Below are 24,975 nucleotides of genomic sequence, written 5' to 3' on the forward strand. Positions count from 1 at the left end.
TCTCTGCTATTTTCTCCGAGTTTCTGATGTTCTCTTCTGTTAAAAAGGTCACATTGGAACAGGTTGATGCAGTTCACTTTTTACAAAGAGAACATTAATCACACAAGAGTCTTAAAATTTGTTTCCAATTAAAGAAAAGCCTCAGGGTTTATTTGCTCACTGAAGATAAGCTTTTGAGCAAACTAATAATTTTCTTCTCTTCTGAGAATATCTTCCCTTGTTTGACGGCTTCCCATTCCTGCAAAGGTGCTTCTGTTCAGAACAGCTCCTGTCTCACCAGGGCAAGACATAGTGAGTCAGAGCCTTAGCTGATATAAACCAGCATAGAGTGATTTATGTTAGTTGAAGCAAAACACATTGGTTGTGTACTGAAATATGGCTATGACATCACTTCATATTTTCTCTGGATTAAACTATTTAGGGGCTAGTGAGAGACCCTACCTGCAAAACACACTAGTTCTTTTAGGGTAAAGTTGTCATGTGGTATGGAGGGCTTATTCGAGGCCCTAATACCACAGTGCTTAGCTGCTACACTTAGATTGTATGGGGGCTTTACTTTCTGAGTAGCTAGAGGCTTATTGGGGTGCATTAGTAGGAACATTGCCAGCAGATCTAGGGAAGAGAGGCCACATCTGGAGTATTGTGTCCAACACTGGGCCTCCATTACAGAAAGGATGTGAATGCATTGGAGAAAGTCCAACGGAGGGAAATAAAAATGATGAGAAAGCTGGAGCACATGACTTATAAGGAGAGGCTGAGGAATTTGATCTTATTTAGTCTACAGAAAAGAGGAGTGAGAGGGATTTGATAGCAGCCTTCAACTACCTGAAGGAGGTTCCAAAGAGGATGGAGAGAGTCTGTTCTCAGTAGTGACGGATGGCAGAACAAGGAGCAATGGTCTCAAGTTACAATGTGGGAGGTCCAGGTTGGATATTAGGAAAAACTATTTCACTAAGAGGGTGGTGAAGTACTGGAATGGGTTACCTAGGGAGGTGGTGGAATCTCCATCCCCAGAGGTTATTAATTCCTGGCTTGACAAAGCCCTGGCTGGGATGATTTAGTTGGGATTGGTTCTGCTTTTAGCAGAGGGTTGGACTAGATATCTCCTGAGGTCTCTTCCAATCCTATGATTCTGTGTGCCTATACCTGTCCTTAAATGTTATCCTAAAAGTTTCAAATTCTCGTGCCTTATGTCAATGGAGTGGGGAATCACCTTTTCATTGGGTACGCAGCTGGGCTAGGTATATGTGAACTAGTTTGAATCTAGATAGCATGGCTAAAAGTAGCAGCAAAGATGTGGTGACATAAACCCTATCCCATCCCAGAAATACCAGTACACCAAGGGTTCTAGGCAGGCTTGCACAGCCTGTGCTACCATGTTTTCACAGCTATTTTAGCCATGCTAGTTAAATTAAAGGTAGTGTGTGTGTGCTTCTCCAGGCTATAATCAGACCATCTTCTACAGCATAGACATACTCCATGTCTGCACTTGTGCGCCTCATGTCAGCAGGGTCAAAGACCACTGTAGAAAGTGTATTTAGCTTCTGGGAAGTGAGAGGTCCACCTGATTTAGCTCTTTAACAATCCTGCTGGCTGCTGCAGTAGTGGCATTGAGATGGTGTGTAAAACAGGGTTCTGAGCGAGTCTTCTGCTGTCGATTGACAAACTACAGGAAAAAAACCTAAAGAACAGGTGTTACTTGCCTAAACATATTAACTTTGCTATTTTAGTTACAATTCACTGAATTCTTGGATTCATGGGTAATGAAATATTGTTATCCTAACTGTTTGACTAAAGAACAACAGAATTATACTTAATATGTCCTTATTCAGGGGCTCGGTGTGGGGACAGTGACTCAAATCCAAGTCAATATCAGAGGGGAATGGATGTTTTTACTGGATGATAAGGAGAGTGTTTAAGAGTTCTAAAGGATTTTCTTCCTTCGGTGTTAAAGATGGAGCTGTTGGGACTCAGTAACAAGACTTTGTTTCTTTTCAGTAATCACTGCAGCTGAAGTTACTGCTCAGCTGGTCAAAGGGACAGAATCTTAGACCTGGTGTGGAATTAGAGCTGTGATAAAAGACAACACAGAGAAGGAAGCTGTAGTGAATTTCCCAGCTGTCTAGTGAGATCATTACAGTGAAGTAATAGCTAAGGGCTAGGAGATAGAAATAAAAAGTGGCATTGTGCCTAAAGACAGCATAGTGAGAGATGCATCAGTAGCACCAAAGTTGCCCTTGGATTACTAGTAGCTGGGTTAGTTGTGGTGCTGTAGAACTAGACAGGACTGAAGACATAGTAGTGTAGCAGTAGCAGTGGCAGGGATAACAGAAAGATCAGCAAGTCTCAGTGAAGGTATCACACCTCTTTAGGGGAACCTCTAGACTTGGGATCTTTGCTGACCTTGGACAACAAACCATGAGTAGGGTGTAGAATAGGGAAAAAGGGAGTGGTGTATTGAAGGGATATTTTTCTATTGGATTTTCATGCTGAAAGGTGGGAAACCAAGGCAAAGGATGCTGCCCAAGATACTGAGGGATGGATGTTTGTGTACTCTGAATTCTCATTGCCATACTTTCCCAAATTAATGGTATATTTTCTCTCTAATATTTTTTTATTTATACAGACTCAGTGCCTGTGAGTGAGGAAGAATGATGATTAGAGGTTCCCACGAGAGGTATTTAGTTTCCCCAGATCTCTGGATGTGAGTTTGAGCTGGTTCATTGTTACAATTTTAAGAGGAACCGCTAGATACTGAACTCAGCTCTTGTTGCTGCTGACACCACCTGACAGAAGTGTTACAGCTGGGAAATACTTGCTTTCATTCAATGGGTACTTAGGTCCTGTGGTGACAGCAGAAACCACCTATTAAAAATAAAATCAAATTCATCATATACATGCAGTGTCTATAAGAAAGGAAGCAATGGTCTATTGGTCAGATCCTGGGGATCAAATATGGCTGTCATGAGCTTTAGAATTCGAAATGATCTGACGTGTGTTTGTGAGCAAGTCTCCTAAACTCTGGGCCTCATTTTCATGCCTCAGTAAAATGGGGATAAGTCACTTAACCTAACTCGTAGAAATAAAAATCAAGTGGTTAATATTGGTGCAGTGCTTTGAAAATATGTCAATGTACTACTTATTGTCAGATATGGTGCCTGTTGGAAATAAGAATACAATTAAAAGATATGTGCAATTTCAGGAAGTAGGAATAAAATCGCTCCTTTAGACTTGTCAGTGAAATTGGACACAATTCTAAAAATGCCAGTGTGTCCTGATCCTTTCAGACAGTTTCTTTGATAAGCTCAGCTAGTGTCTGTAAAGCCTGCAGTGGAAAAATAAAGAGAGAAATTTGAGCTGACATAATAGTGGTCACCGCATTAGTGATTGCTGATATAAAACTGTTAATAATCACTTTATTCTGCAGCTTTTCATGTACATTTAGTTCAAAACACTATGCCTGCAAGGCATTTTGGCAATACTTCACAAGCATATGTGTGCGTATATACATACCCCAACACAGCACCTTTTCCTCACCACTGTACACTGCTTTGAGAATTAGGCCTTCAAGGCATATCTGGATTTGACTAGTTTGCAATGGCTGGTGAGTACTTATGCTTTATGGTTGCTGTCTCATTCTTCAGAATTTAAGCATTAATGCAGTTCTCAATATCAGACAATATTTTTTCTTAGTGTGTCAAGCATAACGTGGTAATGTTCTTGTGCAGTAGACAAAGCACCAACCAGTAAAGAGAGGGAGAAATATATGCGGCTACTCCAGTAGATTGGGTCCTGTCTCAAACTACTGCAGTTGGCATTGAGAAGTATGATCATATTGCAGTTCTTGTGTGTGGGGGTAGTGCAACAAATGTGTAGCAAAGTGAAATAAGTTTCCCTTCTTGAGAAATACACACGGAAGTAATGAAGTATATAAAAAAACTTGAGGGGCTTGCTACAGTTGATTTTATTTTCTTTATCCCAAAATTGTATTAGCAGACATTGTACTTTACAACATATTACTTGACACTGTGAAAACATGGCACAGAGTCTCTCTCTGCTTTTCTATGTCATCGTTTTATCTATTACAGCAAGGTACCCAGAGAGTGATTTATAATGCACAATTCGTAACTAACGTGTGGATCTAACAGCCACTAAGCATTGGTGATCACAAATGTAACAGGCTTTTAAAAAAAGGATTGGAGATTTCTATGGTTATAATGATCATATGTGTATTAGATTCCAAAAGATATAGATGGGATATTGACTCTTGTCAGGGCATTAGCCAACCAGTAAATGACAGGAGCAAGGAACAGACTTCCCCTGTGGGTTGACAGTTCTGTAATTTTCCACCATAGGCCTTTTGCATTTTCCTTTGAATCACCTGAAACTGATCACTATTAGAGACAGACAGAAGGCTGGGGCAAGGGTTCAGGGCCAGTACGTACCCTATGTGACCTTGGGCAAGTCGCTTAGGGTACATCTACACTACAAGCTTCTTTCGGAATAAGAGAAGATATCTTCTCAGGAGGTGATGCTCCCCCAGACCTCCATTCCCCTCTCACACACCTGTCAAGACCCCAGCCAGCTCCTTCACTCCCCCTCATGGCAAGACCCTCTGCACTCAGCAGGACCATGGGCCCCAGGGCAAAGTGGGGGAGGATGCAGGAGCTTCACACCCCTAGAAGAAGCGGGGCTGAGGGCAGTCAGCTTGCTTTGTGTGCCGTAGCTGGGGCTGCTGTGCAGCTCCTCCCCATTGGGCAGCATCCTGTCCACGGCCCTGATCTTTGGGCAGACCCTGCGGTCCAGCCTCCATCTGGCTGCAGGAAGGGCTGGTTCCCCCCTCTGCAGCATGGGTAAGAAGGGAGGCCATGTCCTGGCTGTGGCGATCCTGGCTCGGCCCCTTGTTCAGCCACTGCTGCCGGATGATACCTTCCGGAAAAGCTTATTTAGAAATAGAGCATCCACACTACAACGAAGTTTCAAAATTAGTCCAAGTCAGACTCCCCTAATGTGGACACGCTATCTTGACTTAGACCCCATGAGGCATTGGGGAGGAATAACTTTAGAATGGCTCTGGTGAGGAGCTATTTTAACATAGCAGCAGTGGAGCCTCTACACACACCCTCTTCCGAAAAAGCTTTTTCAGAAAAGGGCTTTTTCCTCATAGAATGAGGTTTACTGCCATTGGAAAAAGCTATCCATTATTATGACTGTCTGTCAAAGTAATGCAATTGCAGTGTGGATGCTAGTATTGTTTTTCTGGAATAACGACCATTATTCCGGAAAAATGGTGCATTGTAGATGCACCCTTAGTCTCTCTGCAACTCAGCTCCCTTCTTTGAATGGGCATAATATCCACCTGACAAAAGTGTTGTGAGGATAAATATGTTACAGATTGTGACATGCTTTGGCATGACAATGATGGGAGGGAACCACATAATTCCACATAATTGGACAGGATTCTAACTTATCTTCAAGCAGAGACTTGCATACTCGCTCACACATTGGTTGATAGCCATTCAGTAAATTGCTTTGTACTTTAATGTATCCTTGTTGCCTGCCTTTCTCCTCGTCATCCCTCATCAATTTTGCATTGTTCATTCCACTATTCAAAATAATCAGAACTGGTTATGGTGCATAACTTAGAGAATTTTAATTGTGATTATGGGGAAAACATCAGTGGGTATTATAACGTTAGGCAGTAGTGTACAGAGGGAAGGAAAAGAGGAACAAGTGTGTCAAACTTGCTATGTATCTGTACATCCACCAGAATGTATTGTAAATTTAAAAGCTTAGATGAGTCAGACTCAGTATCGAAAAAGCAATAACCATCTTAACAGAGGAAAAAGAAAATCAATTTTCTGCAGCGGTTAGGAAGAAAAGTGTGATTTATATTCACCTACAATTATGTGTATATGGATCTGTGGTGGATACATGAATGGGAATTTTATGCATAGACGTCAAGAGGATAACTTAGAATCTGTTATCAGTTGGTCTAATAAATAGTCAACATTTTTAAAATGAGACTTGTGTTAATGACAATCTATAAAATAAAGGATACTTTTACTTTGGTAGAAATGAAGGGAAAAGGGTCTTCAAGACCAATATTAGTCTGCACGCAAACAACAAATTCACATGAATAATAAAATTTGATCAAGTAAGTCATTTTAGTGATATACAACAGCACCAGTTATACTCACCTGGTCCATCTGGTCTGGAGAAGCAAAAGAATAGGAAGCCCTGATATAAGGAGAAGGAGCTGAGCTATCAAAGCTAAATGATTTTCCAGGAACCAAAGCCACCTAAGAAAGATGTTTCCAATTTTAATATTCTGAATGCAATGAAGTTTGAGAGCATGACATGTAAAATACGATCATTACACTATCCTGTATCATAAAATGTTGGTACTTACACCAAAATTATGTCATTGTACACATATTTAATAGCCAGAAAAGACCCACGACTAGTATCAAACTCAGGAATTCTTTGCTTCATTTTCTAATAAGTAAAATCTAAGCGCCATATTCAGCCTCCAATGAATGAATATAGCTCCCATAAGAACCTTCAGGCCAAACTTAGTGGGGAGATAAACAATGGTATAAATTACATGTCAGGTGTGAGTCAGTCAGAAAATGGATGTAAGTGGTTAATTTCAAGTTGTGCTAAACTTTGACTTGTACTAATTTGGTATTTAGCAGGTGTTCAAACTGGATAACTTACACCTCTAGGATGAAGAAAGCATTCTAGAGGATGGGAGGGTGGGATGGAGGGCAGCAGGAAGTAGCAGGCAGAGCAAATACAGCTAGGTGAGAGATTAAATAGATCAGCCATGAAATTTAGTTTTGTCCATAATAGTCCTAAAATCATTTACTTAAATTAAGGTTTTATCTTTTTAAGCCAGAAGTTGAAGCTGGCCCCTACAGAATTTTAAATTAGAATATCTCTCATTTGTACTAGCTTCTGACATGATCATTTACAACAGTATAGTGCATCATATACAACACTGCTCAATTTGGTCTGGTGTTTTATAGAGGTAACATTGGTGGTCTGTTAGGGATCAGGAAGTGAGGATTGTAGGGGACAGCATAAAATGGATAGCTATTTGACAATATAGTAGTAGAGCAGAATGGATGTTGGCCTTAAAAATGACTTAGGTTTCATCCTTGTGATTGTAAAGTGATCCACATTTTTCATGAGTAGGTCTTTGAACAGTTTTGCAATTGAAGAAAATTAAGACAACTGCTTGATTACAAGAACTGATGGGCTCCTGTACAAAACTATAAGACAGTCAGATAACTAGGACTAGTTGCAATAGCAGAACTATGCCATTGACTATTCATTTTTTGGTCTTCAGAGCACTTTTTCACATATTACAGTTGTTTTGGCTAGCTTTCTCTCTTTGCAGAATTTCTGCAACACATTTCAAGTTACCCACTGTTTATAAAAGAAAAAAGCATTTATTAGTGCAGTCTATTTTCAATAGTCAATAGACTCAAATGATTATCAGTTTCTTGTAATGTGATATGTATAGTCTATACATACATCTGAAATGAAATCTTAGCTTCTCTCAACACTGAATAGCAACACTGCCATTGACTTCAGTGGAGACTAGAATTAATCTCTGGTGTTCAGATCACTATGAAAATTATGCAAGTGAAGTACATGGAAACAGAGTGGATCTAGGAGCTGCATGGCTTTTACTATTGTCATGGTGGTAAATTTAACATACTGTACATCACATGTATGTGGAATTTTTAATGTAACAATTGTAATAGGGCTAAAAATTAAAACTCCAGTTCTGCCCGGAGAACAGGGCTTTCAGCCCCAGTTGTGTGTGCAGAGCTTCACTTAAATCAATGGGAATTACATGGGTACGGGTAGTTCTTGCTGCAGGACTGGGACCTAGCATGCTTTTCCATGCATACTTTAGTTTGAAGTGTGACTATTTTGGGGGCCTGTCTCTGTTCTCACATCATGTAGTGCCATTTTATTCTATTAGAAACAACTTGCCAAAGGAAAGTAAAAAGTTGATATGAACACTAGATCCAACCCAGCTCCCATCATGTCATCTACTAAACAGTTCCTATCTCTCCAGCTACTATAATTTCATTCCTTAATGACCTGTTAAGAAAATCACTAGTCACAACAAATTCAGTATCAAGTACTCAGAATAACAGAAAAGTTTCTATTCTAAATAAAGTGTGCAGTATTTTAAAGTCCTTTCCTATCATTCAGTTTTTCCTACCCGTCTCTTCAAAGCATTTTCCATCACCATCTTGTATGTATCAGAAATTCCCTTAATTTTAATCCACAAAAATATTCCAGCAGTAGGGACGTGCCACTCTGCCAAGCCTGAAGATAAAATATGGACATTGAATAAATATGTATCTTTCATCTGTAATGAAAACACCAAACTGGAAATATAGCCATTCATATCAATAGGGACAGGTTTTCATCTATCGTATTACATGGACTTTACTCCATCAGCTTTTTGGGGGCGCTGATTTGCATGAGGACCTCAGCTTCCTTGGCTCTTTATGCAGGTATCTAAGCAGTTACCTGTTCCATGCCTTTCCTTGGGGTCAAAGCTATATTTTTCTAATTAGTAAATGCTCTAGATACCACAATTTACCTTAACTAAAGTAAGATTTATTGACAACTTTACAGTAATAGAAAACCATATAATAAAGCAAAGGTTAGTTAAACACATGCACATGACAGATGAATATGATAGTGTCAGCAGATTGGCACTAACTGGTAAGTTACTTATCAAAGCTATCTGGACTTACCGCACAGTACAGGTTGAACCTCTGTAAACTGATATTCTCTTATCTGGCAGCAGCTGTGGTCCAGGAGGACTATAGGTGTTCCAGGACCAGAGAGTCCCAGTGGAGCACTGGTGCCTACAAGCCCTGCAGGCTGACAGGGCTGCAGCAGGGCCAGGAGCCTGACTCTCTACCTGGAGCCCAGAGCACCCCAGCAAGTCTGCCTGGCGGGGGCCTGGAGCCCCAAGTGCCCAGTGAGGCTGCCTGGTGTAGTAGGCAAGGGGGGATGGGCTCCAGCAGGGCACCGAGGCCAGTAGCAGAGGGCAGATATGACCTCACTTAGTCCAGCAAAATCCCTCATCTGGGACTGGTCAGATACCGAGGATGGTGGACCAGAGAGGTCCGACCTATAGCAGTTTGCATAGTCTCTCACACTGTAAATGCTGTCTCTGGAATTACATGCCCTTCCAGAAGAAATAGTCCTCACAGAGAGTTTGTTAATAGTATGTATACCCTCCCCCACCCACACACTTTGACAGTAAGTCTCCCCAGCTTCTTTTGATGACATTTGCCTTTTCACAGGTAAAGTTGATTTAATGGTAGGCTGTAAAGTCATTAACAAGGCTGTAAACTCATTAACAAATGAAACAGACCTTGCTAAGTCAGCTAGTCCAATCTCCTGCTCTGAGGGAGGAGTACATATAGTCTGTGTCTAGACTGCATCCCTTTTACGGAAAAGGGATGCAAATTAGACACATCGCAATTGCAAATGAAGCGGGGATTTAAAATGGTGAAACTTGGCGTGTTCAGAACCACAAGCTCTAAGTCTTTGAGTTTCTGCCCTACCATCTCTCAATCTGTGCTGTTCCATGGTTATCTGCATATACATTAACATAACTAAATAGGTGCACATCAGTATGTGTTGCATTCACTGACCTTTTAACCATTTGTCTGCTGCTGCAAGCATTGCATCTCTCTGGCTCCTGTAGAACTCTGTTACCCTGAAAGCAAATAAGTTATTTTGAAGAACAGTGAGAACATGAGTTAGGCATACAGTTATTGAACACTGTCTTGTATATAACTCAGCAACAGTTTTAATGGAAATCAGTGCTAAGTGCTACTCTGGATCACTCTCCCTGGGTATGTCTACACTACCCTCCTAGTTCGAACTAGGAGGGTAATGTAGGCATACCGCACTTGCAAATGAAGCCCGGGATTTGAATTTCCTGGGCTTCATTTGCATAAGTGGGGCTCCGCCATTTTTAAAACCCCGCTCGTTCGAACCCTGTGCAGCGCGGCTACGCGGGGCACGAACTAGGTAGTTCAAACTAGGCTACCGTTACTCCTCATTCCACGAGTACCCCGCTAGTTCGAACTAGGAGGGTAGTGTAGACATACTCTCAATTAGTATGGTTTTCTCCATGGTGTTTCATTTTTTTATGGAAAGTAAATAAATAACCTAACAATTATATCTAAGGATGGAGGACTTGTAAAGAGTAAACCCTCTCCACCATCATGAGTTTGAAAGTTTGATGTGGATATTATTTGTTATCCATTATACTTAAGAAAGACCATAAACACAAGGAGCAAATTGTAAAAACCAGTGGAAAAACGCTGGTGAACAATGGAGCAATGATTGAGTAGTGGATTTTCTAAAATGGAAAAGATATCTATGGCAGATATATTATAAGCCCTATAGTGACAAAACCTTGGGAGAACCTTGGGAGCCTTCTGTGTCCAACCTAGGGCCTTATTCAATGTGCGCTGAAGACAGCGTGGTTTGTTCCATTGACTTCAGTGGGCTGTGGAGCAGACCTCTAGAACAGATGATTATCTTTAGCTAGACAAACTTTTTTTTAAAGTCTAATGAAAAGTTCAATATGTTAGTAAACAATACAAAGGATTAGTGGACGGTTGCCTTCAACAAATATAGCTCAGAATTTCCTTTTTGTGGATTCATGACTTGATTGCAAAGTGAAATTGAATGTTGTTTTGGCGGGGTTAATATAGACTTTAATAACATTGTGTAGTATTTATGTGACATTTTTTAATCCATGGATCTCAGGCGACTTTGCAAGAGTAGGAATATTATTACCATTTTTAGATGAGAAAACTGAATTACAGAATAGTTAAATGATTTCCCCCCCGAAGCAGCAGGGATGGGAATAGAGCCCCAGGTATTAAATAAAAAGAAAGAATAACTAGAGTTATTATATTACCTGTCTGTGTGCTCCAGAAAACCCTTTTGTCCCCACTTCAGAAAAAGTTGTAATACTAGTATCTGTGTGTGTGAGAGAGGGAAAAACATCAAAGTTAATGTCATAACCTAAATACTATCGGAGCCAGTCCTGCAAAACCCACTGCCTCCAATCAGAGCTGCAATTTGCATAGCATTGCTGATTGCTTTTCCAGAAGAGACTTTTCCGTCATTTGACCCCATCTAGATGGGGCCAAATGGCGGAAAAGCCTCCTTTTTTGGAGGAGCCCTTTTCCTTGTAAAACAAGGTATACAGGGCTCCCTGAAAGAGTGCATTTGCTCTTCCGCAAAAAAAAAAAAAAAAAAAAAAAAAAAAATGTAGAAGAGCAAATGCATTCCCTGGACACAGCGGAGTTTTTCCGGGATACCAAAGGTATCCCGGAAAAACCCTGCAGTCTAGGCATACCCACTGAGAATCTGTGTAAGGATTTCAAAAGTATACTGGGTTTATAACCATTCACTATTAAAAATGGCCCTCTTTTCCACTACTGATACCTGAATGAAAGGACAGTGTCAAGTTCTGCCCTCAGAGACATCCACTATACAGAAGTATTGGAGAGCAGAATTTGGCCCATGATATATAACACCAGTCACGTGGTAAGAGGTTCCTGTGTCTAAAGCAGAGGACCGAAGGTAAGGTGATCTGAATTCTAATCTCACCTGTACCACAAGTCTTATGTGACCTTGGCCAAGTTACTAAAGCTCTTCTGCACCTTAATTTGCAATCTTTAGAAAAAAGCTAGTAGCAGTAATGTTGTGGAGATTTTGTAAAAAGAGCCTCTATGGGAAAGTGCTTTGTATGCCACTCATTTTTTTTGTATGGCACTCATAATTTTGTATGTCTGTATATAGCTGGGCAGTATAATTCCCAACTTCAAGCACACCACACTGCCCACAATATGGATGAGTGCATCCCTGAGACATGTGAGGGATAGACTAATTGGCATCTATAGGGGTTCTTTTCTGCTATTTGTTCTGCTGTGCTATATACAGAGCAGGGATCAAGCACTTACCTTTTAAAAAAACATTCCAGTCATGTAGTTGTATAACTATGCAATGGTACTTGCCTGTGCAAAAGTGTTGGGGTGCATCGTTGTAATCTGCGTATGTAGAGTAACTCTATCGATAAATGGTTTGGGGCCTGTTAAAAAGCCTAATCTCAACCTATGGGGAGGAAATAGCATTAATAAAAAGATGTACAGTCCACTTAACATTTCTTACATGGATTTAGTATTCTTAGTATCTGACTCAGCTATCACTAAATTTGTGGTCTATGAATCCTGAACAAATCCAATAGTGCAGTTCTGTTATACCTGGAGTAAAGTAGTTATGCCTTGGTTTGAGAGATTTTTAAACAGCACAAAGTAAAATGCAATGCAAAAGACATTAGACCTACATAGAGATCAAATCTAGGACTCTGTTGACAAGCTGAAGAACAATGACTAGAGGGAGCACATGTGCAGGTTAATCAATAAAAAGCAGCTGACTGAGAACAAAGGATTCCCACAACAAACTTATTTGCAGAGTTAAAACAGTGACAGGGTACTCCTTGCTGGCCATTCAAAGCTTAGCCATGAAAGGACAGCTCCTAATATATACCAAGGAATTGGGAGAGGGAAAAAGTGCCAAAAGCAGCTTTGAGGTTTAGGACACAAAAGGTGTGTCTAGACTACAGGGTTTTGTGGGCAAAAGTGAACTTTTGTCGACAAAACTATACCTGTGTCTACACTGCCGCTGAGTTCTGTCAACATAACATCGACAGAACTCAGCAGTTTTCTCGACAGCCTATAAACCTCATTCTATGAGGAATAACGCCTTTTGTCGACAGAGTTCTGTTGACAGAAGGCGTTATTGAATCTACACTATCCTTTGCATCTACACTCTCATGTCGACAAAGCAGTTTGCTTTGTCAACAGAACTGGTTGTAGTCTAGATGCTCTTTGTCGACAGAAGCTTTGTCGGCAGTATGGGTGTGTCTAGACTACAGAGTTTGTCGACAAAAGTGGACTTTTGTCGACAAAACTATACCTGCGTCTACACTACCGCTGAGTTCTGTCGACATAACGTCGACAGAACTCAGCAGTTTTGTTGACGCTGGTAAACCTCATTTTATGAGGCATAACGCCTTTTGTCGACAGAGTTCTGTCGACAGAAAGTGTTATTGCATCTAGGGTTGTGTCTAGACTACAGGGTTTTGTCAACAAAGCAGCTTGCTTTGTCGACAGAACTGAATGTAGTCTAGACGCTCTTTGTCGACAGAAGCTTTGTCGACAGTATCTGTCGACAAAACTTCTGTCAACAAAAGCCTGTAGTCTAGACGTACTATCTGTCAACAAAACTTCTGTCGACAAAAGCCTGTAGTCTAGATGTACCCATGGAGAAGATACTCAATCTATGGAATGCTTCATAGGGTTTGGCACTGCAAAGAAATAAGAAAGGAGGGGGAATGCATGGTGATGGTTTGGGGGAAACATACTTATTCTTTGTGGATAAGGGCACTCTAATGAGCTGCTGATCTTCAGCTGAATTTTATGGCATATCCAATGTTTGCTTTACAGTATGTGACATTATGGTTTCAAAATATTTTTGTAGCAATAAAAATAAGACTAGAGGATCTTTTTAATCAGAGCTGTATAGAGCAGTGGTCCCCAACACGGTGCTTGCGGGCACATTTGTGTGTGTCCGCCAAGTGCTTGGGGCTGGCCTGGCCCTGGGCACATGGCACATGGCACATGCATGGCGCACGGTGAGTGCCGGCCCTGGGAGCGCCGCGGATTGGCCACCCGCGCTCTGGGTGCGCAACGCTTGCGGGGGGGAGGGGAGCGCCGGCCCCGGGCGCGCGGCACTTGGGGGGAAGTTCCGGCCCCGGGCACGCGATGCTTGGAGGGGGCCCCGTCCCCGGGCACGCGGCTATGGGGGGGCCCTGCCCCCGGGCGCGCAAATGTCCCTGCCCTCTGGTGCCCGGCGGGTGAATGGCCATGCCCCCTGGCACCCGGCAACCTCCAGTGGTTGGGGACCACTGGTATAGAGGGAATGGGAATGTGTTCGTATAATGGAGCCATATTAGACAGCATTTTGAAATTGGACTTACCCAGGAGAGATAATTTTAGAAAAAGTGTCGCATCTGATCACTCGACCATCAACATCCATTGACAGAAATGTTGGTGCCTTTGGCTTTAATATAAAAAAAGTAGCTTATTGTGGCCCTTATTTTATCATTAGGTAACAATTTGTGATGATAAAATATAACTCACTTTTCTCAACAAGAAAACAAAATACTCAAGACTATGCTGTGACTTGCTTTGTGGCAACGAGGACAGCAAGCAATCTCTTTTTCCTTGTGCAGGGGCCAGTACAAAGTGATTAGGAAAAGCAGCCACTGTATTAAGTTAGTGGAAACAGTGGCATCAAGTCTCCGCAAAGGGCTAGAGAGAAACAAGATAAGAGCAGGACCTGGGCTGAATCTGTGTTAACCATTCTCCTCCACACTACTTTACCCAACAGTTGTGGCTGGGTCCAGCATGTGTGTGTGGAGGTGGGCTGTGGGGGGAGAAGTAGTGCGTTTTGTATCTTGTTAAACTGTAGGGAGTGCTGCTCTGGAGTGACTGCTATGAACTGAACCTAACCCATAGACTCGGGATAGTGCCATGAGAGAGCATGGTATCCATTTGTATGTGCACAGACACATATTTACCCCAGTATTGTGCAGGTGCAAACACTCATGTACAAACTTATGCAGTTCTCACACCTACATGTATGCAAGTTTGTGTTTTGTACCCACATAAGTACAAATGGATTTCAAGGATGCACATTCTAATATTAGCAAGCACTTGTTAGATTACTTCTAAGGTGCACTCATGCTTTTGTCCCCACTTTCCTGTCATGCTAAAGAAAGTGTAAGGTGAATCATATTTGGGGCCGCTTACCTTTGACTGTCCACATTAAATAAATATCTTTATCTATGGAACAACTGATCTGCAATTCTTTCTGTGTAGGAAAACATTCTACTAGTCCAGTTCAAACTCCCAAACATATGTAAAATGCAAGATGTTTGATTGGTGGATACCAGTAATCTCCTAAACATTTTTTTTAAACTTGGATAGCTTAAACTGCATTTAAGTTTGTTGAACCAAAAGCATGTGACAGAAATACAAATAAATACAAGTGTTCATTTACCTTTTCAAACTGAAGAAAATAATATGGATCATCTTCTATTATAAGGAAATCATAACATCTTGCAAGCTGAAGAGAGATCAAATTTAAAAAAAAAGAACAGGCTTGAAAACTGTCAATTATTTGCTGCAATTATTATGTAGTGATATTTTAGTATACAGAAGACATATGTGATTAGTGACAATAGGGTAAATGACCAAGTAGCTAGCTAGGGCTATCATTAGTTATGCCATCAGATGTAGGTCATGAAAATGATCACATAGGATGACAAAGAAGAGAAACAGACCCATTTGCAGCTCAGGTCTTCTATAATTTTAGTTGGCCCAAAACCAACATGTTATCATGGGGAAATATTCTAAATTCTGTGTTATAAATTGGTTAAAAGCAAACAAAATATTCTGTCTTTGAAAGCTCTAATGATATCAGATTCCTACTGAATACCTGGTATATCTTCTTTTTGCGGTCAGTGGTCATTGAGGTTCCAGCTGGATTGTTACCATTTGGAACAGTGTAGAGGAACTTGGGGAGATTGTTCTTCAGTTTTTTTGCATCTTCTGGTCTCCACCTGGAAAGAATTTCTTTCAGAGCTTCTGGAATAATACCATGCTTGTCAGTAGAGACTTTGATAATGTTACAGCCCAATGGTTTCAGCTGTTAATAGAAAAAACAAACAAACCTGGACTTGATACACAATCTAGCCCAGTCAGCAGTTCAGAAATAGTAAAAGAGGCCACTGAACTTCTGTGCTTGCTTTCCCAAAATAACAAATTCTGTACCTTAAATTTGATCTGAAATGGGAAATTGTAGACCTGGATTGACTTCAGACAATCCCAAAAACTTTTTCACATCATAGTCCAGATTTTTGTATGTAGTCCCAATGAATGGTCCTACATTTAGCTATATATTTATTTGACTGCCCCAAAGAAAGATGATATACAGATATCTCATGCAACAAGCTAATGGAATGAATGTCACGTCTCTATCTCATAGTTGCATAAGTCTGAAAAATTCCAAAAGTGAGGTTCCTACTATAATTTATTTGTATTACTTGTATGTATGTACATGCATACATATACACGTACATATAGATAATATGAAAATAAACATGTAATGCAAGTAAGTTACAGTAAGAACATGAGTTTTGCATTTGGCTAGGAGTTTGTTTTTGTTGTGGAATATGCATGGGATCTTTTACCTGGGTAAATTGTTGGTTCTGCTGGGCTTTCATATAAATGTATATTTGATGAAGGAGCATTAACTGTGTAGCTGTTTCCAGGGCTCCCTAGAGGGATCATTGAACTCCTCAAAACACTCCTTTAGTCAAGACTTATCACAGTGTTTTGTTATGCTTCCTCCAGGTACTAGGATCCCTAGCTATCATTCAATGAAGATTGCCTTGCAGTATGATGACATTGTTCATCTCCCTGCAGCCTGACACATTCCTGCATTTCATGGGAAGCTTTTCAAGGCTCATATAGTTAATAAAGGAATATCAGAGACTGCAAAATAATTTTTCAAAGGCCAAGCCTCACTGGTGCATGCAGTATGCTGTTGCACATGCCCATATGTATGTGTGCACACTTGGTAGATGGAAACACCTGTGCCCACAATTTCAGTCAGGGTAGATAAAATGATTATTTGGAGATAAAATCAGACTTTTTAGATTGGAAATTTTTAATGTTGCTGTTTTAAATTGTTTTTCTCTTTTAAAATAGGTTTAAAATGAAATCTGAATTTCATACAAAATATGTTGAGGCTCGAACTTGTTATAATTTAGCTGTAAATGTGAAACCTGTTTTGAGAAAATAAGCTTATTCATGAAGAATGTAAAGGCTGTTTTGGTTAATAAACATACATGTTATATCCTGGTTTTGTATGTTTTTAAAGACATTCAAGTTACCGCCAGTGCAGCTGGGAGCCCGTACCCTACCACAGGGCTCCTGGCTGCAATGAGAGCATCCTGGTCACAGTGCCGGCCCCGCTGATGCAGGGCTCTCTGCCATGGGGCTTTCTGTTCTTGAAACATCCGTGGTCCTGCTGGATGTTTCGGGACCAGAGTGTTCTGGTTTAGGAAGGTAAAACCTGTACTGACATAAACAGATCTCTCTTTGCTACAGTGTATAGATTTCCATATATCTACCCACATGTGGGGCATACTTAAATCAGTGAGAGAAAGTACATACTGCCAACTTTCCCTCTTCATCATGTCTTCAGGAGAAACTTTGCACTGCTTTGGAAATATAAACCAATACTTACTGCTGAGACAGTCCCAGAGTAGCAGGGGTCTTCCACAAGGACATTATCTCCACGATTGATAAGCATATCGAAAACCTGCCCAATAAGAATAATTTATTTTACAACAGTGTGACCTTTTCTCCTGAATATTATACACGTTGCATTATTTGTATTGATTACATCCGTGGACCTCAATCTTTTGAGACTATTGTTCTCCTTTCAGGAGTCTGATCTGTCTTGCATACTGAAAAGTTTCACCTCACTTAAAAAATACTTGTTGACAAAATCAGACATCAAAATACAAAAGTGTCACAGCACACTATTACTGAAAAATTGCTTCCTTTCCCATGTTTACCTTATAATTATAAAATCAATTGGAATATAAATATTGTACTTACATGTCAATGTATAGAATATAGTGAAGTATAAACAAGTAACTGTATGAAATTTAATTTGTACTGACCTTGGTAATGCTTTTTATGTACCCTGATGTAAAATGAGGCAAATATCTAAATGAGTGCATGTTCCCCCTGGAAGACATCTGAAAACCACTGTCTTCCATTTTATTTTAGAATAAAATGATTAGGAAAACAAAAAGAAACCAAAGCCTGCTTATTTTACTGATACATACAGTCTTCACTCACACAAGTTATTCTATGATTTTAAGAAGGCCTCAGCTGTAAATAAAGCAAGTACAAATGCACTCAGAGAATGAAATGGATACTTTGAAGCCAATGGGAATTTTGCCATTGACTTTGGTGGCGCCAAGATTTCATCTTTGTTGCATAATTTCCTCTTGTATAAAAGATGTATAACAAAATTAGCACTTTTTTCAATGCAAAATCAGTTGCTAAAGTGAAAACATGTTTAAAGCTTTTGTGCTATTGAACAAAATAATCTAACATTAACTACTACTTCATACAAAGCAGTTGTGTGTTTAGTAATAGTTCAGTGTGAGGTGAAAGTTTTATTACTTGAAATGGAGTGAAGGGAATCAAGCAAGGGCAATATTCCTTGTGAAATACATGTAATAGATATAATTAATAAACTATAGAGTTTAGGTGGCATGGCCATGCCAGTATTGATTCTGTTTTCAGTCTTACTTTAGCCAAGCCATCCTGGCTGCCAGTGGTGACACACATCTCCATTTGGCCCTGATCAGGACTGTTCTTTGCAGTGGGAGGATTGTGAAGACTCATCTGTAAATCCTTTAGCCAGGACAAAAACTCTGGAATTCTGAAATACAAGTTTTATTCCTCATTTCTTCATCTGTATCAATAGCACTTGATAAACTTCAGAGCCGATTATTCAGTTGTACCCCTTTGCAGCCCCAATGCAGCATGATTTCTGAACAACCTGGGTGTAGCTGTTGTTAATTATAAAGGTTTATGGATCAAATCCTGAAGCACTTGCTTTAGAGTGATCCTGCTCATCCTCACCGTCATGATTAACTCTTCCTCTTATTAGTAGTTCCATCATTGACTTAAATGAGACAGTGCATCAGTTAGAGATTGCAAGATCTGTTCTCAGTTCTCACTCAGGCAAAAACTCATGACTTTAAATGACCCTCTTACTTCATATGACAGTTTGAGGTTAGTTGGTGAACTAGCTAGGGTATCTCTGATACATATTCAGAGATGAAAACTAAAAAAGGTCATACTTAGAATGAAACATTTTCCTGTTGAAAAAGGGGAGATCGACATTTTCCACAGGAAAAGACAACTTTCTTCAGAATTATATCAGCAAAATTGAAATGAAGCATTTTGTATCAGTTCAGGTGGATGATAATTTCTGCATCTGTCTGTCATCTTGGTACCTGATGGGAGCTGTATTTTCAGGCCTCTTGTGACCCTATTCTCACTAATAACATAGAGTTTCTTGCCAGACTCCACCTTTAAAGATTCTGTCCAATATCACTCTGGCTGAATCCAAACAGAAAAAAAATCAGAATGTTTCATTCTGTGAAAAGATTCAATATTTTTACTTTTGGTCCCAATTTGCTATTGATGTACTGAAACACTGAAATATCAGAATTATCCATGGAACATTTTGATTGACATAGTCCTTACAAAAAAAAAACCCAACCCAGGCTGATGTATACAGTGAAGCAATTCAGCTTTTGTTATTGAATAATGGATTATTGAAACTCAGTGTCTAAGTAAACAGGTACAAGTTGAACCTCTCTAATCTGACACTCTCTGGTCTGGCAACATCTGTGGTCCGGCATTATTTTAGTTAGCCAGATGTCCACTTATCATGGGTGTGGCCAAGTTTCTTATGGTCCCATAAAGTTTGTTTACATCCACCAGTCCTGGCTGTCAGTGCTCTGTGCTGTTATTTAGATCTAATTTTACCCCTAAATGTCTTCTAAGAGCCCAGTAAATGGTGGAAGTGTTGGTAACACTACTAGACAATATTGACCTGTCATAGTTCAGCAAGTACTCTGGTTTGGCACTGGTCAGATCCTGAGGGTGCTGGACTAGAAAAGTTCAACCTGCATTATATTAAAAAGATCAGCTCTTTTTATTCAGTTTGGATCCGATATTACATTGATTGAGAAATGTCATATCACTTTTGAAAACTACCCTTGTGTGTTTGAATACTGGAGGGCTGTTTTCATCAGTGCCTCCCCAATTTCAATAGTAGTTCCATCTTCAATAGTGAAACTTGCTGTTTTAAATGGGAAATAGTTGGGATTTGGCATGCCTCCGGAAATCATGATTATTGGGGGTTTCTTCTGTGCCAAAGAACCTGTGATGAACATAAAGCAGAAATCATCCACTGGAGATTGCATGGTATAGAGAATGCCCTATTACAAGGTGTTAGACTCAGGGGCGGATGAGGATTTTGAGAGGCTCAGGGCAGCACAATTTCGCGGGGTCCCCCCTTTGGAGAAAAAATAGAAAAAAGGTGTCCCCCCCTGTTCCCAGTTCTCCAGTAGCCCCACTCTGATCATGTGAGTTGCCTCTCCTCATTCTCTCTTCTAAAACCTCCCTCTACACACCTACCCTGCCTCTCTTCTCTGGTGCTGGTCCCTCCCCTGCAGGTGTCTGCCCTTCTGCTTCACCCCCAGAATCCCCTGGCACCTGCACCTTCCCTTACCCCTGCACTCTCCTGGTGCCTCCCTCTTCCCTCACTGCCCCTGCCCCCTTTGCCCTCTTTTTCCCTGATGCCCACCCCTCATCACCCTCTGCCCCCATTTCCCTCATGCCCCTGTGCCCTCACACATGCCCATCTCCACCTTCCTCATGCCCACCCCTCCTTTCAAGCCTTCTCCCAGCACCTCCCCCTCCCCTTTTAGCCTCCAATGCCCTTACCCTCTCCTCTCCCAGCATCGCCCTGTCCCCCTTCCCACTGACACCTCCCATCCTGCCCTTTTCCTCATTGTCTCCACTTGGCCCCCTGGCATTTGTCTCTCCTCCATGCTGTCCCTTGGTGCCTTCCCCTTTCTTCTCCTGACCTGCCCCCCTCCCCTCAGCACAAGCCCCTTCCTTTGCCATCCACCTTCTGCCTTCGAGTTTGCAGGGTGGCCGCGGCCCAGGCAACAGACTATGTGCCGAACCAAGCGGTGCAACGCTGGGCCGCACGGTATTAAAGTCCTGGGACGTGACGTCAAGCCACGCCCAGTCGTCTCCCCTAAGCTGTTGCGCGGCGTTTCAGCATGCCACGCATGCTCTCCCTCGGCCCTTCATGGCCCATACTGGCCGGTGCCAGGGAATTTAAAGTGCAGGGCTGCAGCGCCCTGTCACAATCCTCCTCCTCCTCCAGCAGCCGCCAGATGGCCCTTCGGTGGACGGCCCACCGGGAAATTCCTAGTATCCCGCCAGGCTAGTCCACCCCTAGCGCTGGGTCTATTAAAGCGCGGGGCCCGGGGCAGCCACCCTGCTCGCCCTGCCCTATATCCAACACTGGTTATAACACTGGTTATACTTAATAAAGTATGTTATAGTCATATGTGTAAGTAAACATGTTTGTTCTTGATTCATAGTGATTTACTTTGTTTTCTTGTAAGAACACTTCTCTAGCTGAACATTTATCTTCTGTAAGTTTTTGCTTGCTGCCAGTAAATGAAAATGTCATGTTTTTGTGAGGAGCTGTCAAAATGCCAACACTGTCATGCCTTTTGATTAAATTGTCAGTTGTGACTTGGAGATCTGTGAGACATTAACTGTAGAGTATTAAAGATGGGTTGAGTTGCTAAATTTGGAACAAAGTTTGAATGTCTCTAAAATCTGGAGGCATCTCATGTCTGGGATTTAATATATTCCCTCCTCTACTAATATCTACAGATGATATTACTCTTTTAAAGTTACAAAAGACAACTCTGTGTAACGGCTAAGTTGGGGAATGGGACATTTTCATTTAATAGCATCTGTCAGGAGCTATTGTAGTTGAAGTTACTGTCTGTCCAGGTACTTTAGCACAAACTTATTTTAAAAGTAGGCATCTCTGTGGATTACATGCTTCATTAAGCTCTTCAGGTTCCAAGAATGGAAAATGAAGGGACTAATAACCCATCACAATTTTGTTAAGAGAGTGTCACTTTAGTAACGAGACTTTCTATGTATATGCTGTAAAAAAAGTTTAACTTGTTTTACTACCTTTCAGTACTTTTTCCAGTAAAAAATAAATACCTTCCTATTAGTGCAGTTTATTTGGTGGCACCAGATCAACCAGATTCTGCTAAATTTAAAGAGCTCTTCACCCATGAAAAACAATTCCCGAAGTAACTGCAGGTTTCTCTTACTATTAACATATAGTTACAGAACTACAGAATGAATGAATGAATGAATGAATGAATGCTTCAGTTTCTCTGCTTTGAGTCATATTAGTTTCCATTGGGTGGAATGAAAACTGATTTAAAGTTTGAGATGAAAATTTCACTGGCCTGATAACAGCACCACAACCAAGACTTCAAAAGTAGCATCCTAGCCACTACCCTTAAATCTTTTAGATATAACTCAGATGAATATTAGGTGTTAGCTTTGTTGGCCACAGAAAAGAAGTCAATAATACATGGAAGACATCAATCAGGAAGGGGGAAATATTTTACAGTATACTCACTTGACATTCTTAAAATATTTTCCTCTCTTGTTGCACTTACTACTGAGAGAAATCGGGAGTAGTCCATGCTGATGATACAAGCAGTAACCTAGTTCTCTGGATCTATCAGACAATTGGCATAGAAAAGGAAACAAAAGGAAAGCATTTTACTCTTCGGAAAGTGTCTGATTTATTTTCTAAATGCAATGAATAACAGTGTACTATTTGAGTGTGTTTAATGTTTGTGTGTATGTCTGGGAAAATGTGGAGGCGCTTTTGACATGTACCATTTAAGGCAGCTTGTACTTCATAAGGAGGATTAGAAGCGAATTTGTCTTTCTCCACCTTGTCTTACCAAAAACCGCAACCACCAATTTCTTGCTAGAGCAGGGGTGGGCAATAAGTTTTGACAGGGGACCACTCCAAGATTTTGGAAATTGCTCTCTTCCATGATATTAATGGAGGAGATATGGGGTCTGGGATGGAGGTTGGGTGAAGAAGGGAGCTTGGGGTAAGGGATTGGGGTGCAGGAGGGAGACTGGACTCTGGGAGGGAGTTTGGGTGAAGGAGGCAGTTCATAGAATCATAGAATAATAGGACTGGAAGGGACCTCGAGAGGTCATCGAGTCCAGCCCCCCGCCCTCAAGGCAGGACCAAGCTCCATCTACACCATCCCTGACAGATGTCTATCTAACCTGTTCTTAAATATCTCCAGAGAGGGAGATTCCACCACCTCCCGTGGCAATTTATTCCAATATTTGACCACCCTGACAGTTAGGAATTTTTTCCTAATGTCCAATCTAAACCTCCCCTGCTGCACTTTAAGCCCATTACTCCTTGTCCTGTCCTCAGAAACCAAGAGGAACAAATTTTCTCCTTCCTCCTTGTGACACCCTTTTAGATATTTGAAAACCGCTATCATGTCCCCCCTTAATCTTCTTTTTTCCAAACTAAACAAGCCCAGTTCGTGAAGCCTGGCTTCATAGGTCATGTTCTCTAAACCTTTAATCATTCTTGTCGCTCTTCTCTGTACCCTTTCCAATTTCTCCACATCTTTCTTGAAATGTGGCACCCAGAACTGGACACAGTACTCCAGCTGAGGCCTAACTAGTGCAGAGTAGAGCGGCAGAATGACTTCACGAGTTTTGCTTACAACACACCTGTTGATACAATCTAGAATCATATTTGCTTTTTTTGCAACAGCATCACACTGTTGACTCATATTCAACTTGTGGTCCACTATGACCCCTAGATCCCTTTCCGCCATGCTCCTTCCTAGACAGTCGCTTCCCGTCTTGTATGTATGGAACTGATTGTTCCTTCCTAAGTGGAGCACTTTGCATTTCTCTTTATTAAACTTCATCCTGTTTACCTCTGACCATTTCTCTAACTTGCTAAGGTCATTTTGAATTATGTCCCTATCCTCCAAAGAAGTTGCAACCCCACCGAGTTTGGTATCATCTGCAAACTTAATAAGCGTACTCTCTATCCCAATATCTACATCATTGATGAAGATATTGAACAGTACGGGTCCCAAAACAGACCCTTGCGGAACTCCACTTGTTATCCCTTTCCAGCAGGATTTAGCACCGTTAACAACAACTCTCTGACTACGGTTATCCAGCCAATTATGCACCCACCTTATCGTGGCCCTATCTAAGTTATATTTGCCTAGTTTATCAATAAGAATATCATGCGAACCTAGGAGGGTAGGAGGGGATAATAAGAAGAGGGTAGGAGGGGATTGTGATCTGGGGCAGGAGATTGGGGTGCCAGATCTGGGAAGGGATATGGGTGTAAGAGAGGGACAGAGGGTTTGGGTATGCTGAGTGGGAGGAAGAGGGCAGAGAGTTGGGACAGGAAAAGGCTGGGGTGCCTGAAGCAAGCTGTGACCAAGAGACTTACCTGCCAGCTGCCAAACTAGCCTGCCTGCCTTCAGAGCTAAGGCTTTCAGAGCTTAAAACATTTCTCAGCCAGCCAGCCTGCCTGGTCATGTGTTTCATTGAATAACTGAGCCGAGGAGAGGGGGCATGGTCAGAAACCAGCCAATGGGATTATGCTGCAGGCAGGCGGCTCCTGAAACTTCCCCCCTCCCCTCCAGTTTTAAAACAGAAGCTGCGTTTCTGCATGGCACGTGGGGCTACAGGGCAAGCAGGGGAGCCTGCCTGGGGCTCCTCGCTTCCTCCGCGGGCTGTATTTTGCCCAGGCCTGTGCTAGAGCTTTAAAAGGATCTCATTTTTGCTATATTCTGGATGGGAAAAAAAATTGGCACCAACTTCCAAGGCCTGATCCTTTTTCTGCTCCCCATCCTGGTTTTCCTATAGTCTAATATTTGTATTTTATTTTATGGAATGGTCACTTTGCACTGAAGAAGAACCTGCTAAAGAGCTGTTTTGAAAATATTCAAAATGACTGAGACAAGAAGATAATAAAAATGATTGGAAAATAGTTTGTGGCAGGATAGACAAACCAATATAGCAAGTTGGAAATAGGCTGAAGAAA

At 41.3% G+C, this 24,975-nt stretch overlaps 1 protein-coding gene across 1 annotated transcript; it reads right to left on the reverse strand.

The window, feature by feature from the left end:
* Positions 1-1,837: 1,837 nt before the first annotated feature.
* LOC102443615 (kynurenine/alpha-aminoadipate aminotransferase, mitochondrial-like) lies at positions 1,838-24,499 on the reverse strand. The gene is made up of 14 exons (XM_006111672.4): positions 24,379-24,499; positions 22,495-22,596; positions 20,016-20,181; positions 18,534-18,666; positions 17,452-17,526; positions 15,637-15,846; positions 15,199-15,264; positions 14,114-14,196; positions 12,090-12,186; positions 10,985-11,046; positions 9,702-9,766; positions 8,246-8,352; positions 6,201-6,302; positions 1,838-3,325 (listed from the first exon to the last, which is right to left on the reverse strand). Exons 2-14 carry the CDS (start codon positions 22,559-22,561, stop codon positions 3,284-3,286), a joined length of 1,275 nt encoding a protein of 424 aa, XP_006111734.2. The 5' UTR covers positions 22,562-22,596; positions 24,379-24,499; the 3' UTR covers positions 1,838-3,283.
* Between the last annotated feature and the right edge of the window lie 476 nt (positions 24,500-24,975).

The sequence above is a fragment of the Pelodiscus sinensis genome, chromosome 5 (assembly GCF_049634645.1).
Source record: "Pelodiscus sinensis isolate JC-2024 chromosome 5, ASM4963464v1, whole genome shotgun sequence".
NCBI lineage: Eukaryota > Metazoa > Chordata > Testudines > Trionychidae > Pelodiscus > Pelodiscus sinensis.

What these genes read in the sequence shown, in the direction of transcription:
- LOC102443615 (XM_006111672.4), bottom strand. Translation starts at nt 22,561, where the DNA reads ATGGACTACTCCCGATTTCTCTCAGTAGTAAGTGCAACAAGAGAGGAA. An exon ending in AAATATTTTAAGAATGTCAA is followed by an intron (nt 20,182 to 22,494) that starts GTGAGTATACTG and finishes TGTTCATCACAG; the next exon opens with GTTCTTTGGCACAGAAGAAA. An exon ending in ACCCCAACACTTTTGCACAG is followed by an intron (nt 11,047 to 12,089) that starts GCAAGTACCATT and finishes TCACACACACAG; the next exon opens with ATACTAGTATTACAACTTTT.